Source organism: Archocentrus centrarchus, chromosome 17 (genome assembly GCF_007364275.1).
Source record: "Archocentrus centrarchus isolate MPI-CPG fArcCen1 chromosome 17, fArcCen1, whole genome shotgun sequence".
Taxonomy (NCBI): domain Eukaryota; kingdom Metazoa; phylum Chordata; class Actinopteri; order Cichliformes; family Cichlidae; genus Archocentrus; species Archocentrus centrarchus.
In genome coordinates this window covers 19,681,366-19,699,276 of record NC_044362.1, presented here as the reverse complement: position 1 = coordinate 19,699,276, position 17,911 = coordinate 19,681,366, and the positions used below count along the sequence as shown (strand labels likewise).

At 43.7% G+C, this 17,911-nt stretch overlaps 2 protein-coding genes across 4 annotated transcripts; one reads left to right on the top strand and one right to left on the bottom strand.

Moving 5' to 3' along the window:
• Positions 1-3,024: 3,024 nt before the first annotated feature.
• mcm4 (minichromosome maintenance complex component 4) lies at positions 3,025-11,732 on the bottom strand. 3 transcript variants are annotated; one of them, XM_030752121.1, is made up of 18 exons: positions 11,666-11,732; positions 10,481-10,546; positions 9,072-9,140; positions 8,825-8,983; positions 8,575-8,738; positions 8,390-8,491; positions 8,206-8,301; positions 7,907-8,002; positions 6,983-7,121; positions 6,661-6,881; positions 6,427-6,547; positions 5,872-6,131; positions 5,131-5,496; positions 4,905-5,032; positions 4,499-4,706; positions 4,165-4,393; positions 3,855-3,988; positions 3,025-3,587 (listed from the first exon to the last, which is right to left on the bottom strand). In XM_030752121.1, the coding sequence occupies exons 2-18, from the start codon at positions 10,482-10,484 to the stop codon at positions 3,492-3,494; spliced, it is 2,592 nt and encodes an 863-aa protein (XP_030607981.1). In that variant the 5' UTR covers positions 10,485-10,546; positions 11,666-11,732; the 3' UTR covers positions 3,025-3,491. The 3 variants fall into 3 exon arrangements, with proteins under 3 accessions (XP_030607981.1, XP_030607983.1, XP_030607982.1); XM_030752123.1 differs by lacking the exons at positions 10,481-10,546; positions 11,666-11,732 and adding an exon at positions 9,841-9,902; XM_030752122.1 differs by lacking the exons at positions 10,481-10,546; positions 11,666-11,732 and adding an exon at positions 9,841-9,901 and having other exon boundaries at positions 9,072-9,137.
• Positions 11,733-16,413: 4,681 nt separating this feature from the next.
• Positions 16,414-17,869, top strand: cebpd (CCAAT enhancer binding protein delta). The gene has a single exon (XM_030752459.1). The coding sequence runs from the start codon at positions 16,663-16,665 to the stop codon at positions 17,542-17,544; it is 882 nt and encodes a 293-aa protein (XP_030608319.1). The 5' UTR covers positions 16,414-16,662; the 3' UTR covers positions 17,545-17,869.
• Positions 17,870-17,911: the final 42 nt, after the last annotated feature.

Genomic DNA, 17,911 nt, shown 5'->3' with positions numbered 1-17,911 from the left:
GCATTTCACTGGCAAACACTTTTAACTCCGCTTTATTTATCCGACAGCTTGGCAGGTTGGGATTTTGCACGCATTGCAAATCGTCATTCAAAATTAAGCAAGCAGCACCCAAGTTGTCGGGCTTTTGACCTTCTTACTCGAAGCCTCGTCTGCTGAGTTTTACAAAGATCGCTGTCATTTAAAACAGGGTGAGAAAGGTCGGATATTTCACAAAAGAAAAGATGTCTTTTACTTTGGACACTGAGCACATTTTGTGGATAACACTTGTGTCCTTTCAAGCATGAGTTCTGCACCCACAGGTTCAACAAGCGACTAACACATCTGGCTTTACTGCATCTGCTCAAAGGTCAGATTGTGGGATAGTTCAGGCTAAGGTTTCTTTCCCCCTCCAGTATCCTATTCATTCATTTGACCAATATCAGACCTAATAAAAGTGGATCACAGTAAAAAAAAAAAAAAAAATACAGTAGAAAAAAGGACACTTCATACATTTATAGACAGGCAACTGTATTACTAATGATGGTAGAGATGAAGATAAACTGAGAGAAGCATTTGGGAAGCAGGCAAAGTGTTTGTTGAGGACATTTGCCTGGTCATGGATGAGACAAAATGGTGGATGTAGCTGGTCGGTCACTGACTCTGAACACTGCCATGTAGCTGTGGTTGCTATAGCAACGCATCATTCTGGCACCAGCCGCAGGTGTACAAACTCCGGGCTCTCCGCTGTAATCTGAGATAAAGCCACATAAAAGATCTGCTCGGCACGTTTGTTTAAACATGATTTTATACAACAGCAGGCTCTTATTCTCATATTCTACCCCCCACCCCAAACACTGACCAACTGTGGGTCTGATTGGTTGAGAAATCTTGATGAAAGATACTGAAGACAGTAGATGTAAGTGCACAAAGCAGTGGTGACATTCATAAACAAGTGGCCACATGGTGAAACTCACATCTCCACACGTCATTATTTAATGGTTCATAATAAGTTTTGCCTATATAGCTCTTTTTCTGATTTTTAAATTGTTACATAATTAAGAAAAGTCCAATATTATCAAATGAAGCGATTACAAACAGATGAGAAGACATAAGGCGACAATTTATAATTAAAACCTGTGTAAACAAAATGCCAAAAGACTGAAATATACTGGAAATTGTAACCAATCAGATATTTTACTTGTCGTGTATGGATTCAGCACATCAAAATCCACAAAAGATTGTACATTTTATCTTCAAATTCTGACAACTTCTGAAAAATGATGAACCAATTTTGTGATTTTTGGGACCAATTTTTAGATAGTACATAAAACTTCCATATACACTCAACAAAAACATAAACGCATGAAACAGTTTCTCTGTTTCATAACTAATCAACAACATATAAGCGCAACAATTTGTGTATACACTCAGTATCATTTCAGGCTTCAACTGCAACCAGTGTTTGAGATCTTTATGCAACAGGCCATGTGTTATCACAAAGTGAACACGGCGTGCTCAGTGATCAGAGTTCACAGCACTCAGTACTGAGTGTGTCCACTGTTGGGGTCACACATCTCCGGCGCAGACATCACCAGACTGTCAATAGTGGCCTGTGGGATGTTGTCCCATTCCTTTTGGAGTGCATGGGCATGTTAAGGGATAGGTCTTTTGAACCCTTTTGGGTTTGTGTGTTTATAATTTTGTTGAGTGTAAATACATATGCAAACTGTATGTTACAAACATACTGAAAACTGAATTTTAGACCATTTGACTTAAAGGTGCTTTCAGTGACTTTGAACATGGCATGGTCGTTGGTGTCAGATAGGTATTTCAGAAACAGTTGATCTACTGGGATTTTTCTACACAACCATCTGTAGGGTTTACCGTGAATGGTCTGAAAGAGAAAATATCCAGAGAGAGGCAGTTCTCTGGGTGAAAATGCCTTGTTGATGCCAGAGGAGGCTGAACAGACTGCTTCGAGCTGTTAGGAAGGCAACAGTAACTCAAATACCCACTCGTTACAACTGAGGTGTGCAGAAGAGCATCTCTGAATGCATGTTGAACCTTGAAGCAGATGGACAACAGCAGATCACATTAGGTGCTAAAAACAAGAAAATTGGACAACAAATCACACAGACTCAATGATTCAAGCTGCTGGTGGTGTAAGGCTATGGATGGATATTTTCTTGGCACACCTTTGGCCCCTTAGTACCAACTGAGCACTGTTTTAACACCAGAGCCTGGCTCGGTATTGTTGCTGACCATGTCCAATCCTTTTATGACCACGGTGTACCGATTTTCTGATGGCTGCTTCCAGCAGGATAATGCACCATGTCACAAAGCTCAGATCATCTCAAACTGGTTTCTTGAACAATGAGTTCACTGCATTTAAATGGCCTCCAGAGTCACCAGATCTCAATCCATTAGAGCACCTTTGGGATGTGGTGGAACGGAGGATTCACACCATGGATGTGCAGGTATCACATCTGCAGCTCATGTGCGACACCATCATGCTGACATGGACTGGAATCTTTCCAGCACCTTGTTGAATGGGGTGGCTGTAGCTCAAGAGGTAGAGCAGGTCACCTGGTAATTGGAAGGCTGGTGGTTTGATCCCTAGCTGCTCCCGTCTGCAGGCAAGATACTGAGCCCCAAGTTGCTCTCCATCATCAGTATGTGATTGTTAGAAAGCACTTAAGCATAGAAAAAAGGCCTTGTATGAATGGGTGTATGAGACATATTGTATATGCGCTTTGTGTGCTCGAGTAGAAACGCGCTATGTAAGAACCAGTCCATTTGAATCTGTGCCACAAAGAATTAAAGCAGTTCTGAAGGCAAAATTTAGTCCAAACCGCTACACAATGTACCTAATAAACTGGCCAGTAAGTGTATATTGTTCAGGCTCGATAGATAATTTCCTTCGGGATCAGTAAAGTAAGGGATCCAGCAGCTTAATACACACAATAGAATACAATGATACTGCTAAAGAACAACTGTTAATATACACACCCCAGAAAAAGCATTTTCAGTGAGCAACATTTTATTTATTCTATTAACAAGTAGTCAACATAAGCTATGCAATCCAAAAGAAAAACATTGAATAATTCAAGCTTGCTTTAAGTTTCCAAAAGACAAAGTCTGATTACAATGTACAAAGTCAGACACAGAACTTTTTATCAGAACACAAAACAACAAGTTAAACAAAATATAAGTACTTTCAAAAATTTGCTCTTTCAGTCACCATTGCATACAGCTCTTCTTACACGTCTGTTCAACCCCCCCCCCCCCCCCCCTTTTTTTTTTTCTTTAAACTGCAACAGGAAACCAGCATTAAATGAGTCATGGGGTTCTTCTGAATCACCAATCTGGGGATATTTAAGCATCTAATACACCCAAACATTCAACATATGCTGGTTCAGTTATACAAATATGTTTTTTTTACAGCATGAGTAAAGAAGTCAACACAGGATAGGAGTTAAAATTAAAGACTGTACATAATTGCAGGGTGTGCCTCAAGCAAGGAGACGAACAGTCTTTCCAGTGACTGTCAAGTAATCCTCGTCAGCCAGAGCTCGCAGCGCCTCGTCAAACAGCTCCTTAGTAATCGCCTGCAGACGGGGGAGAGAAGTCAGAGGAAGTGATAAAAATGTGAAGCACATAGTACTCAGAAAGAGTGCAAATGTGTTGATAGCTACTCTGGCTGAGTGCTAGAATATTTCAGAAGATACAGACAGAAATGTTTAGAGCTTGGCTTTTTTTTTTTTTCCCCCTTTTTCAGCCTAATGAAAGTGCCACACTACTGTCATAGCAATTGCCATCTCGAGAGCTGAAATAAAAAGCATTGATTTCATGCTGAGAAATTGAAAAACCCTTACAGTTTCAGACTGTCCTCTGAGGTCATCAAGCAGCTGCTGGTATTTCATGGCTGGCGTCTTCCCTTTGGCCTGGATCAGCTTCTTCAGGGCTTGGGCCACCTCTTCCTTACGCTTGCGAGCTGTGGCGCTCATACCTGTTGGAACAGTTCGTTTCATCAGCGCTAGCATTGTCAGTTTTACAGCCTCCCTACTAAACTAAGCTGAGTCTGACACCCCACAAAGAGTCACTTTAATATCTCATATCCCATCAGTGCCTCTAGAAATACTTTCAGTAATTCTCAAAGACATTGCAACACTCCGTCTTGCGCACCTGTTGTCAGAATAGAGATGTCAACAAATCCTGTCCTTGGATCTGTGGCCGACTGTTTGAGGGCCTCTCTGTGCAGCCGCTTGGCCTCTTCCACGTCGATGGTTTCCACCTTCTCGGAGAAACGTACTTTGGCGTGAGCCTCTGCCAAGCGGATCAAGGACTCCAGCTGTCTGGGGTAGGCGGACACCATCCCACGCCCACTGCCTATCTTCCTCATGTCAACGTAGGCCTGAGGAGGAATATGAACAAAGTCAGGTGTGCAGAACTCCATCAACTGACATGTTTACTGAAAGGTTCAATTAATCCGTTAAGAGTTTCCAAATGGCAAACAAACCTCAATGAGGGCCTGGCTGGCTTCTTCGCTCAGTCTTGGACTGATGTATGTTCGTGCGTACGCGATGTAGTCCTTGAGCACGGCCATGTCGAGGAACTCTTCCTCCATCTGCTCCTCGGTCTGGTAGTAAAGCGACACCAGGTGGTGTGCCAGCCTGCGGTCATAAGCCTCATCCTGGGGATCCAGCATCAGGAAGATGAGGTCGAATCTGAAGGAGCAACAAATATGATGTTAAGTTCAATCTGCACGGTAACAGCCAGACCTGTTATTTCCGAGCCGCTCACTGTCGCTTCAGTGCGACTTGAGATCAGAGGAAATTTCAAAGCTTCTCATGTTCCGTTTCTTATTAAAACTATTCAATGCGATCAAGATAGAGACACCCGTTTTCAGCGTGACTGAGGTTCACCTGGACAGCAGAGTGTGAGGCAGCTGGATGTTCTCGATTGTGGTCTTTTTGGGGTTCCACTGAGATTCGACTGGGTTGGCAGCAGCCAGCACGGCGGTGCGGGCGTTCAGCTGGCAGATGATTCCAGCCTGCAGACACGCAGCAAAACACAAACCCAGTGAGAAACAACATCGACTTCCTTTAGCGCACTTCTAAATGACTGAGCATTAAATGGAGTCACATATACCTTGGCAATGGAGAGGGTCTGCTGCTCCATGACCTCGTGCAGCACAGAGCGCGTGTTATCGCTCATCTTGTCAAACTCGTCAATGCAGCAGATGCCGTTGTCACTCAACACCAGAGCACCAGTCTGCAGCACCAGCTGCCTGGTCTCTGGGTCCTTCATCACATAAGCAGTCAGACCCACGGCGCTGGAGCCCTTTCCTGATGTGTACTGGCCGCGGGGCACCAGGTTGTACACGTACTGCAGCAGCTGGGACTTACTGGTGCCGGGGTCTCCGCAGAGCAGGATGTTCACCTCCGCACGGAAGTTCCCGCGGCCGGTCTGACTGAAATCCTTTCGCGTGCCCCCAAACAACTGCAGCAAGATGCCCTGGAACCGGGAGACGGGGAAAGAAACACTGAAGCACCACAAAGTGTTTTGTCCAGGCTGCAGAACAACTTCCTGAACTTGACTGATCCAGGTTCAGCAAACTTTGGCATTTTCACTTGACAATTAAATCAAAACTTAGTTCTTAAAATTAATTAAAGCAGATCAAACTGCTCTCTCACATGTACTGTAGTGCATGCTACACACCAAATGCTTATTTATTAGGGCATTTCAACTCTACTAAATAGATGCAGCAGAGTGACCGATACATAGGTAATGTGCAGCTCGTGGAGACTTGGATGCTGTGGGCATTTTGGGCCATGTGGTTATGGTCTGAATTTCCATCTTAGCTTGTAGCTTTTGGCTCATGTCACTCACCTTTTTGATGTCTTCGTGTTCATAGATGCTCGGTGCGAGGGCAGAGGAGAGGCGATCATAGACGTCTGGCTTGGCTGCGAGCTCTTTCAGGGTCTGCACGCGGTCTTCGGTGAAGAGCTTCTGTTCGGCCTCCTCGTCCAAACCGTGCAGGCGCTTTTCGTCCGTCTTGCGGAAGTGGATGGCGTCTATGTGAGTCTTATAAACGGACTTCACGTTGCTCTGACGTGGGTTAACACGCATGGGGACTGCTCTGTAGATGCCTGCACAGACAACGGAGAGGCTGTCAGCAATTTAGATGGGAGCGCTGCAATAATGGGCCTACTGACAAAAAGCCTTTCTGCTTTAAGTCTTTCTGCACCCAGAGAAGTTGCCCCCTGCTGGTCATTAAAAATAATGCAGATTTAAGGCTCTGATTTTAGCTTTTCCCTTTTTTTTTTTTTTTTCTTTCCCCTCCATACCCAAAAGCTACATCCATCTTTTATTCTTTCTATAGTTAATCATGAAACCATTAAATATGCTGCATTCCTAGCAGTCAAGATATTAAAGAAATCTCACCAGTGATGTTCACTCTGTCTCCTGGCTGCACTTTATCAACTAGATCATTGTGAGCGTACACGATAGTCGTGTGAGGCGTCTGACCGGCCGGCATGTCTTCAGGAGACTCCTGAATTTTTATCTGTTGCAAAAAGGAAGAAATGAACAGATGCCGTGACCTCGGCAGCAACACATCAGTGATTACCACCCGTATATTCTGAGATAAGGTGTCGCTGACTATGAGCAAACTCTCACCATCTGCTTGTCTGAGAAGACTGAGCGATTGTGAATCAGTGCCAGGCTGTGGGTGGTGTTGCAGTTGCGACACACAGCCGGCTCGGCAATGCGCCCGCGATCCACCTCCACGCGGGTGCTGTAGGCGCACACCTGGCACTGGAAGAAAGCCTCCTGCATCTCGGGGATGAGCTGCGAGGTGCGGATCACCATGCCGCCGATGGTGATCAGCTGATCGATGTCTGTGGAAGAAACAAAGCACACAGAAGCTAACATATCCCTGTCCACAGCAAAAAAAATTTAAATATGGTTTAACCATAATCAGCGTGACTGCACTTCAAACCTTCTGGGTTCAGGCTCCTCATGTTTTTGGTTTTCAGGGCATTGTAGGGGCGTACTTGGATCTGATACTCAAGGAAAGAGTCGGGGAAACGCTCGAAAAAAAGCTCATTGACCGCCATGTCAAAAGTTGGGATGACTTCCTGGAACACAAACAATTAACTCTATTAATATGCAGCCAATCTTTAAGGAAGCGGACACAACAGATGCCCACATTTCTGTAGATAAAATATGAATAATAACTACAGTCACGTATCAAAGTATTAGAAAAAAAAATCTCAGTTTAACATCGGATTTAATTCAGTTGGGGGAAAAAATGAAAAAATAAAAACCAAAACAAGAACTACTTTAATTCATCAAAAATGTATACAATTAAAAATATATATATATATTAAGATATTACAGAAGACCAAATCAGCCAAAAATATATCAAGAAATAAATCATTTATAGAAGAAGCAAAGTGATATTTATGCATTTAACTGCCTTTGGATTCATTCTCCAATTCATTTGTTTCATATAATTAGGTTTGTGTAGCATTATGCATTAGTTTTCCCTTTGCATTTATGTAAACACATTCCTGTATGTCATTACTTCATTATGCAAATGAGAAGGCTGCCATTTCACTCATCAGCGGATAAAGTTTTTGTCCCCTGGTTAATAAAATGAATGGGAATCTCAGTCTATAGGGAATGAATACAATGGTAACTAATCAAAGATGTAAGTTAAAACAGCAATGCAATCGGTCATTTACTTCCCTCAATTCATTAAAATCAACATTTATTATATTTTCTGTATGTTTACTGGAATATTTATCCTGGCAGTTAAGCTTTTTCTTTTTAATTTACTTGTTTTGATAGTTTCAGTCCTCCATTAAAGTGCAGATAATCAAATGTAATAATTTAATGATTGCAGATAAAGAGGCTTTACCTGTGGGTAGCAGATGAGCTGTCGGTAAAGCTCTGCATCAAAGGACTGCACGTGGCGGCAGTTCACATTCAGCACGGGATCGCCAACGACGCTGATCTGTGGGACAAAAAGAGAAACCTCAATAGCCTGAAATGCTCTGTGCTATTAAGACTTTAAATATGATCCTCTCCCTCACTTTTCTCATTTCCAGTGTGCTGTCTATCGTTTATCATTCAAAAACACACCCTCATGTAGTGCAAGTCTGTCTTAAACCCATTCAGGGCAACACAATTAAAAACAAACAAACAAAAAAACTCCACCTCCTCCAGCTTCTGCATGTATAATGGTTCATTCAGGTCCAGACCAGCATTCTCATCTTCAGTGGAAGTCGGGTCAACAAACCTCTGCAGAAACCTCTGAAAGCAGAGTAACACAAAGCATGCCAACATTAACTCTAAGACCGACTACAGGAGATTTCGGTATTTAGCTGGCACGGCTTCATACCTGAAACTTTTCCTTGCAGGTGCCGACATTCACATCAGTCCCCCAGATCACCAGCCTTTGCCCAGCGTTAGACTCGCTGGCCACGGCGCCCTCTGTGCTCAGCTGAGAGGGGACAGTGAACAGTTAACTTCTGAGGGTTCAGGTGTCATGTGAGCGCAATAAATGACAAACGCAACATTACTGACCGGCTCAGAGTGAAGATCCACTTGGGGAGCCTTTCTGACTGAGCCTAGATCAGGACGCTGCCTGGCTGGTGTGCCCCGCACCCCACTTCGTGGGGTCCCCTCAATCCTGGAGCTGGGGGTCCCATACATCAAGGGGGAGCTCATGTCCACGTCATTCGGCGGCACTGTTAAAAAGGAGCCGCATTTATAAGACGATTAGAACATCAAAACGAGTTTCCATAAAACCACAATAACTCAAACACTTCAGTACCTGAAGGCCGCGGGCTGGAGAGCAGAGATGTGTCCTGCGGTGCTGCAGGACTGAGTATGTCTGTGGCTGGTGAGGTGGGCATTGGCATCAGGTCTCCGGTGGAGGAGTCCTGACCTCTGCGTCGCTGGGAGGGAGGCGAGGTGGGGTCTTCGCTACTGGCTGAGGTCACACAGACATGAAGAAAATAAGTCAGTAATGGGCATCATACAATCATCTTCGTGAAGAGAAGTGAGCTCGGTGAACTTACGTGTGGGTGGATTGGTGTTCCTTCCACGCTTGCGGCCACCAGGGGTTGAAGCTGGGGAAGACATTGCTGCTGGGATATCAACAAAAGTTGACACTGAGTAAAGGAAACGCACTTATAATACCATTCTTTACATGCGGTTGTTATGGCAGACTTGAAAAAGCAGGGCATGTGGGGCATCACTGACGGCGATGGCTTCACTTGTGACGAAGCATTTGGAAAGCTGAAGCTAACACAGATGTGACTTTTTCCTGTTGCCCATTTTATTTCATTGGGTTCAGCCTTGCAGGCAAAAAGGAATGAGAGGGATAAACTCTGGACAAACTACTTTTCTCTGCCTAATTAACATGCAAGGAAGTAACAACTAACCTGCGACTGGCCTTTAAGTTGCTACTCTGTTACATTAGTCTACTCGAATCCCTTCGAGAAACTAGTCAAACAGCACGAAAAGTTCACGTGAAAATATAAATACTTTCAGCACACCGAGGGTCTACTCTGTGTGTGTGTTTTAAAGTTCTGTATAGTCTTTTCACTAACGCACTAATTACGTTAAAACTTCGACCACCATTTGACATGTGGCTGCAAAGGACACAATAAGTTGATCCTCATTTGGGGTGTTTGACGTAATCCAACATTGAAATTCAGACTAAAACAACCAAACACCGTCGTGCACATTTACGTCAACTTATTTAACATTTCGCGATTTCATAAAACCACAATAGCTACAGATTTAACCACCAAAAAAATCTTCATTAAAGGCGTCTTCTCTTACCTCTTCTTGTGTGTACGTCTGAGCACTGAAGATGTGGCGCGAAATTGTGAGTGACGTTATTTTCGCGGGGAACTTTGGGCCAATGACAGGCCGGGATTTTCTTTTTCTTTCCGGTCGATTGCTTCACTGAAGAAGGGGGTTCCTGTTTAGTTTTTACGAATGCGGCTTCATTTTAACATCTTGGAGAGTAAATAAGCAGATTAAATAGCAAAGAACAAACAAAACAAAAAACGCTTTATTTTATTTTGGGTCCCTCAAATAAGATCTTGGTTTCCTAAATGTGTTCCTGTGCTCATGAACACCCTGAATCGATTTGGTTTGGTCCAGCAGTAAGGGATTTTTTTTTTTTCTGTCCTAATCTTTATTGTAACAATGCAAACAACCACAAGAGGGAAACAGCCTGCCAAAAACAAAATGACAGCGTATGCGTTACATGGTATAGATATAAAAAGGTAACATCTTACTTAATATAAAGACAGAGGTGAGCGGATAAATATCAAATATCAGTCACCCGCTGTACCCATTTCTCCCTAGTCTACTTGTATGATACATATTTTATTAAAGACCGTAATAGATATGTTCACCCTGTTATGTTTTAGCAGTGGTTGTACTGGTTTTCAGTACAGGTAGTGGTACTCACCCATGTGTCAGTGGATGGACAGAAACAGCTCTCAGCATAATGTGGTCCAGTACATCCCACACTTCCCTGTTCACAGTAATACACATAATCTACAGTTGTGGTCAGAAGTCTCCACAAAGAATATATGGTAATTTTAATGATTTTTTTTAACTGTTCTTTTTCCAGTGTGGAATGATTGTACAGCATACATATTTAATGACTTTACACACATTCACTTAAATTTTTTAATAAGTGGTGCTGAAGGTTCTGCAGTGTGTTTTAACTTGCTAAGGCCAGAGCCTGTTAACTTATCATTCATGATTGACTACAACTGGTAGTTTTTTTTTTTTGCCAACATAAAAAGAACTGCAGATTCCAAGACCATCAGTTCAAACAATTGTATGTAAGTACAAGTTATTAAGATGTGTCTCCACTTTGTCAAGGTCTGGAAGAAGACTCAAACTGTGACCCTCAGAAGAGAGGAAATTGGTTAAGATGTTCAGGATCAACCCAGGAATCAGTTTTGGAATGGATAAAGCTGGCTAACATTAAGCTTCTGGAATAGCCTTGACAAAGCCCCAATCCCAACCCCACTGAAACCAACCAATTTAAATGAATGCTCTACAGATTAGAATATCAAACCAGAATTATGCCAGAAGCTTGATGATGGCTACCAAAAGCATCTAGTTGAGGTGCAACTAGCTAAAGGACATTTAACAAAATATTAATGGGGGGTGTATGTATATATTTGAGACTGTATGTATACTTTTAACCCTGTGCGGATTAGAGAAAACCCAAAATAAATTCAACCTTCTGCACCCAGTTCTTGTTTTTTAAAGTCATTAAAGGTGCGTGCTGTACAATCATTCCACCCTAGAAAAAGAGCAGTTCAAAAAATAATGAAAAGCCCCAAATTACCAATAGTTCTTCAGGTTTTCTGAAAGTTTTTCTTTGTTCATTGGCTGCTTTTTCACTCATTTTGAGCCAAGTCATCATACATCATAACCATAATCTGATTGTTGGAGATCCCATTCTTGTAGACAATCTGCTAGGCATGGCAAGCATTGGCCTGGTGCATGCAGCTGTTGGCGACAGCCACAATAAGCACCCAGTGTTTTGCAGCGGCTTCCTCCTGGGTGAGAAACCCAATAACACGCCCAACAGTCAGGCCGAGCAGGGCCAGTAGAACAGACCAACACATCTCACCTTCTGTGGGATTCCTTTTCTTTGTTGTGTTAGACAAGGAAGGCAGCACTGAAGCAACCATGTGGGTGTCTGTGGCTCAGGTGGTGGAGCGGGTCGTCTACCAATTGGAAGTACAGTTGATCAGTCTCTGATTCTTCCAGCCTGAAGACACTCAACCTTGATTTGCCCCCAATGCATCCAGGAGTGTGTGCGTGTGTGTGAATGTTCGAAAGTGCTCAGGTGTAGATAAAAGCGCTGTATGAATATATGTGTGACTGGGTGAATGAGACTGGTAATAGAAGATACTTTGATCACTCAACAGAGTAGAAAGGTGCTACACTGCTCAAAAAAATAAATGTAACACTTAAACAACACAATATAACTCCAAGTAAATCAAACTTCTGTGAAATCAAACTGTCCACTTGTCCACTTAGCAACACTGACTGACAATCAATTTCACATGCTGTTGTGCAAATGGAATAGACGACAGGTGGAAATTATTGGCAATTAGCAAGACACACTCAATAAAGGAGTGGTTCTGCAGGTGGGGACCACAGACCACTTCTCAGTACCTATGCTTTCTGGCTGATGTTGTGGTCACTTTTGAATGTTGGTGGCGCTTTCACACTCGTGGTAGCATGAGACGGACTCTACAACCCACACAAGTGGCTCAGGTAGTGCAGCTCATCCAGGATGGCACATCAATGCGAGCTGTGGCAAGAAGGTTTGCTGTGTCTGTCAGTGTAGTGTCCAGAGGCTGGAGGCACTACCAGGAGACAGGCCAGTACACCAGGAGACGTGGAGGAGGCCGTAGGAGGGCAACAACCCAGCAGCAGGACCGCTACCTCTGCCTTTGCGCAAGGAGGAACAGGAGGAGCACTGCCAGAGCCCTGCAAAATGACCTCCAGCAGGCCACAAATTTACATGCGTCTGCACAAACGGTTAGAAACCGACTCCATGAGGATGGTATGAGGGCCTGACGTCCACAGATGGGGGTTGTGTTCACAGCCCAACACCGTGCAGGATGCTTGGCATGTGCCAGAGAACACCAGGATTGGCAAATTCGCCATTGGCGCCCTATGCTCTTCACAGATGAAAGCAGGTTCACACTGAGCACATGTGACAGACGTGACAGAGTCTGGAGACGCCATGGAGAGTGATCTGCTGCCTGCAACATCCTTCAGCATGACCGGTCTGGCAGTGGGTCAGTAATGGTGTGGGGTGGCATTTCTTTGGAGGGCTGCACAGCCCTCCTTGTGCTCGCCAGAGGTAGCACGACTGCCATTAGGTACCGAGATGAGATCCTCAGACCCCTTGTGAGACCATATGCTGGTGCGGTTGGCCCTGGGTTCATCCTAATGCAGGACAATGCTAGACCTCATATGGCTGGAGTGTGTCAGCAGTTCCTGCAAGATGAAGGAATTGAAGCTATGGACTGGCCCGCCCGTTCCCCAGACCTGAATCTGATTGAACACATCTGGGACATCATGTCCCGCTCCATCCACCAACGTCACGTTGCACCACAGACTGTCCAGGAGTTGGCGGATGCTTTGGTACAGGTCTGGGAGAAGATCCCTCAGGAGACCATCCGCCACTTCATCAGGAGCATGCCTAGGTGTTGTAGGGAGGTCATACAGGCACGTGGAGGCCACACACAATACTGAGCCTCATTTTGACTTGTTTTAAGGACATTACATCAAAGTTGGATCAGCCTGTAGTGTGTTTTTCCACTTTAATTTTGTGTATGACTCCAAATCCAGGCCTTCATTGGTGGATAAATTTGATTTCCATTGATGATTTTTGTGTGATTTTGTTGTCGGCACATTCAACTTTGTACAGAACAAAGTATTCAATGAGAATATTTCATTAATTCAGATCTAGGATGTGTTATTTGAGTGTTCCCTTTATTTTTTTTGAGCAGTGTATATAAGTACTTCCATTTACAATGTAAGTCCAGTCCTTGTCCCTGAGCATTTTCAGAGGAATGGTTATATATTTTTTGTTAAGTCACTTAACGCTAATATGTGAATCATTTATGCATAAAAACACCCGCTTCGAATGTTATCAGTCCATTAAATGAATGTTATAGCAGTTTTCAGACATTCGAAGCGGATATGAATATGAGGAAAATAGACAAGTGGTGGACAAAAACGTGGCTGAGCTTAAAAAAAAAAAACTACAGCAGATGAACAGTGTCTCAAAGACATGTCCTCAAGAAATGGGAAAAATGGATCAAAGACCTGACACAGCACCTGAGCATCTTCAGTTAATCCATCTACTGTTCACTGAATCATCATCAGAACTGGTCTCAGTGGAAGGGTGGCCCTTAATGATTCAATTCAATTTTATTTATATAGCGCCAAATCCCAACAAACGGTTGCCTCAAGGTGTTTTATACTGTAAGGTAAAGACCATTCAATAATTACAAAACTCCTCCCTATGAGCAAGCACTTTGCGACAGTGGGAAAGAAAAACTCCCCTTTAACAGGAAGAAACCTCTGTCAGAACCAGGCTCAGGGAGGGGCAGTCATCTGCCATGACCAGTTGGGACAGGAAGGAGGTCGGGGTTCAGGTAAGGCACTGCATCCGAGGTCAGGAAAGCAACAGCATCCAGTAAACGATGTGGCCTCTTCGTGTCACTGGCCACAAATCTTATTGATAATCACCTCTCCTAGATGCAACAATAAATGCTTTCTGCAGTTCTATGAAGGCTAAGACACAAGTTTAGGGAAATCTCACAGTTACAGTGATGAAAACATGCACATTTGTCATTTGCATTATTGCCAGATAAAATACATACTCATCGACCAAATTACACAGGAACTAGGCTGAAAATCAGTGGGAACAGGTCTGATGGAGTGATGAATCCAGATTTGAAAGATTTGTTTCAAATCATGAGTATGTATGGAGGTCGTCAGAGGAGTTGTACAACAGTGAGCATCTACAGCCATCTGTAAAACATGGTGGGGGCTCCGTCTTTGTTTGGGGCTGCATCTCAGGCAGTAGTGTTGGAGATCTTTTCAAAATAGATGGAATTATGAACGGCGACAATTACCATAAGAGCTTGCTTGATCTACCATGCAACCCCATCTGGAAAGCATCTGATTAGCAATGCCTTCCTTCATTTTCATCATGACAATGATCCCAAACACACTGCCAATGCAGTAAAAGCATACCTGGAAAGAAAAAACACATTTTGGAATACTATCAGTCATGGATTAGCTTCCCCAGAGCCCGGACCTCAACATTATTGAAGCAATGTGGAATCATCTTGGCAGAGAACAGAAAAAAAAGCAGTCAACATCCAAAGAAGAGCTTTGAATGTCCTTCAGGAAACCTGGAGAGCTATTTCTGATGACTGCTTAAAGAAATGACAAGAAAGCTGCCTGAGAGTGTTTAGGCTGTGTTGAAGAATAAAGGTGGTCAGATCAAATATTGACTTTCAAAGCTCATTAGGATTGTACAAGCTCTGATTTTGCCTTATATACAGTATTTCTATGCAAGTTTGCACGTGTTTCAGTAAATCACTGCACCTAGTTCCCACTTTCCCAGCAACATATAAAGAAATGAGGGGTGATTCAAGAGTTTTTCACAGAACTGTATCTATTATTATTCGGTAATAAAAGCATGTGAGGGTCATAAGTGTTACTTTAAAATGTCTGCAGGTGCACACAGTAACCAGAATGTGGTGCTGTTTCCATTTCAGAAAGGGCCACCAGAGGGGAAAAAAACCGCAAACTTCCTAAGCGGAAAACATGGGATAATATTCAATATACATATCAGCTTAAAGTGTTTCACCTTACCTAATTCAAGGCCTTCTCATTCACTATAAGAGTTAAATTAGTGCTTAACAATGAAACACAAACTATTTGAAGCATGTTTAGCTGCATGTACATCTACTCCAAAACAGCAGTGACTCTGAGAGCTGCTGGGAACTGGTTTGTGTCAAAAAGCCGACTCAACTTTTGAAAACGGATTAGAGATGTGGTTTTTCTTTTCCTTGTAGCTTCAGATCAGTGCTGCATGAGTTGCCACACATGTTGTAACAGCATGTCAGTACTGCCACTACAGATTATGAATGAATGAGTGTAGGATGAATGACTGTAAGAAAGGCAGCGTGCTGCCTTCAGTTCATGGTGGTTTCCCCTCCTTTATAGCACCTTTTGTTAACTGGACCCTGCAAACAAAACTCGATTCCAGGTCAGAAATGAAGTGATATAAAAATGCAATCATAAACTGAACTGTTATGAAAGTTTAAGACCTCAATTTACTGCTAATTAGAGAAAAAATGTGTTTGTTTTGGTGGCTTTTCTCCCACTATTACACTTTTATTACCTATTATTAAACTCCCAAACATTATAAATGAACTAAGGATTATAAAATCAAAGCATCACTTAAAAATCCAATCATATATGACATAAATGTAGACATTTTGTATAATTCCCTTTCTCTTGACATTTACTTGTATTTGAATATTTTTCCTGCTTCTTTGACCCCCAGTAAATCTTCCTGCGCCACTTTCTGTTAAATGAAAGCTGTTCACAAACAGCCAGAGCCGAGCCTTCACTATGTAAACAACTCCGCACCATTCATACAGTCATAGTAAGGAGTGGGTGGCATGAGCAGCACGCCCCTCTCTCCTCAAATGGGAAGTTAAGGTGCACCACGTGACCGCCGTTTGGCCCTGACTGGCTCGTGAAAGGGCGGCGTGTGTGACGTCAGCGGGCTGAAACGATACAAAACACTGCGCGAAAGTAGAGCTGCTTCAGAGAAGTGACAAGAGGTGTGTAAGTGTTGGTGATGACAAAAGCCTGACAGTCAGCACCCAGGGATAAAAGCCAAAGTACGCTGTTATTTTTTTTATTTTATTAAAAAAGGCAGAAAAGCGCCTGCGCAGAAAGAGAAGTTGCTGCGGGATTATCGCGCTACAGAGCTGTCACACCTGAGGGGTACTTTAAAAGAGAAAAAAAAAAGTTTATTTTTTCTCTAAAACCCACGTGGACAAGTCAGCAGGGTTCATGTGTGACATATACAGCCTGGACTCGCACTGCGTGTCTCCACAATGCAACATGAGCTGGTCCATGGAGCCTGCTAACTTTTACGAGAGCACCAAGTTGGGCGGTCCGCAGCAGGGGGTCTGCAAGCCGGGCAGCAGGAACGACGGCCCGGCGGAGGACAGCACCATGGTGGAGCTGAGCACCACCCCCGCCATGTATGACGACGAGAGCGCCATCGACTTCAGCCAGTACATCGAGTCCATGACAACCGTGCCAAATCTGGAGCTGTGTAACGACGAGCTCTTCCTCGACCTGTTCAACACTGTGAAGCAGGAGAAAGCGGATTTCTACAACATGCAGAACTCCGGTCTGCCCGGCGGCATGCAGCAGCTGTCAAACGCCTACACAGCAGAGAGGAAGGCGGACTGCGCGCCGGGGAAGGGGATGTTCAGTGCACCCATCAAGCAAGAGTCCGACTGGAGTGATAGCGACATGTCTTCATCCCTGCCTTCACAGATTGAGACCTGCGCCCAGACCTCCGTCAGCCTCCCCACGGGCCAGCCTACTCCACCGACCACTCCGGAGCCAATCTCCGCCGTCAGCTCGGCCAAATCCTCGCCGCGTAAGCTCGGGAGGGAAAAGGGGAAGAAGGCGGTGGACAGGTTCAGCTTGGAGTACCGACAGAGACGAGAGAGGAATAACATTGCAGTGAGGAAAAGCAGGGACAAAGCCAAAAGGCGCAACTTGGAGATGCAGCATAAGCTGATTGAACTGAGCGCCGAGAACGACAGGCTTCACAAAACCATCGAGCAGCTAACCAGAGAGCTCACCGGGCTCAGAGAGTTCTTCAAACAGATGCCCGGCTCCAGCTTTGCGGGCTCCACGAGTGCAGAGAGCCGGTGACAAACTCGTGAACTGCTTTGAACTGAACTTTCTGGAGACATACCTCAAGACACTTTTTTTTGTTTTCTTACCATCTGTACCAGATGTATTTTAAGCTTACCATAATGGCACTGGAAAATATGATGTTGCTGCCATATTTTTGTGGGATTTTCTTTGTATTAAATTATTTTACCACTGCATTTACATGTTGTTATACCTGATATGGTACATGTTTTATAATTCCAAACTTTGTATAAGAGCCAGAGCATGATCTTTTATATAGTTTGTATGAAACCTTGAAAAGTTTTTTTTTTTTGGGAATCTATAATAAAATCGCTGAAAATTTGCAGAACTGCCTGGTCTGTGGGTAATCTTTGTATGTCATGAT

Bases quoted from the DNA above. Each gene is read 5' to 3' on its own strand.
- mcm4 (XM_030752121.1), bottom strand. The intron at 8,492-8,574 runs GTCAGTAATGTT...GTCCCCTCTCAG, and splicing joins TGGATCTTCACTCTGAGCCG to CTGAGCACAGAGGGCGCCGT. The intron at 4,394-4,498 runs GTTTGTTTGCCA...ATTCCTCCTCAG, and splicing joins CCAGCCAGGCCCTCATTGAG to GCCTACGTTGACATGAGGAA.
- cebpd (XM_030752459.1), top strand. From the start codon at position 16,663: ATGTGTGACATATACAGCCTGGACTCGCACTGCGTGTCTCCACAATGC.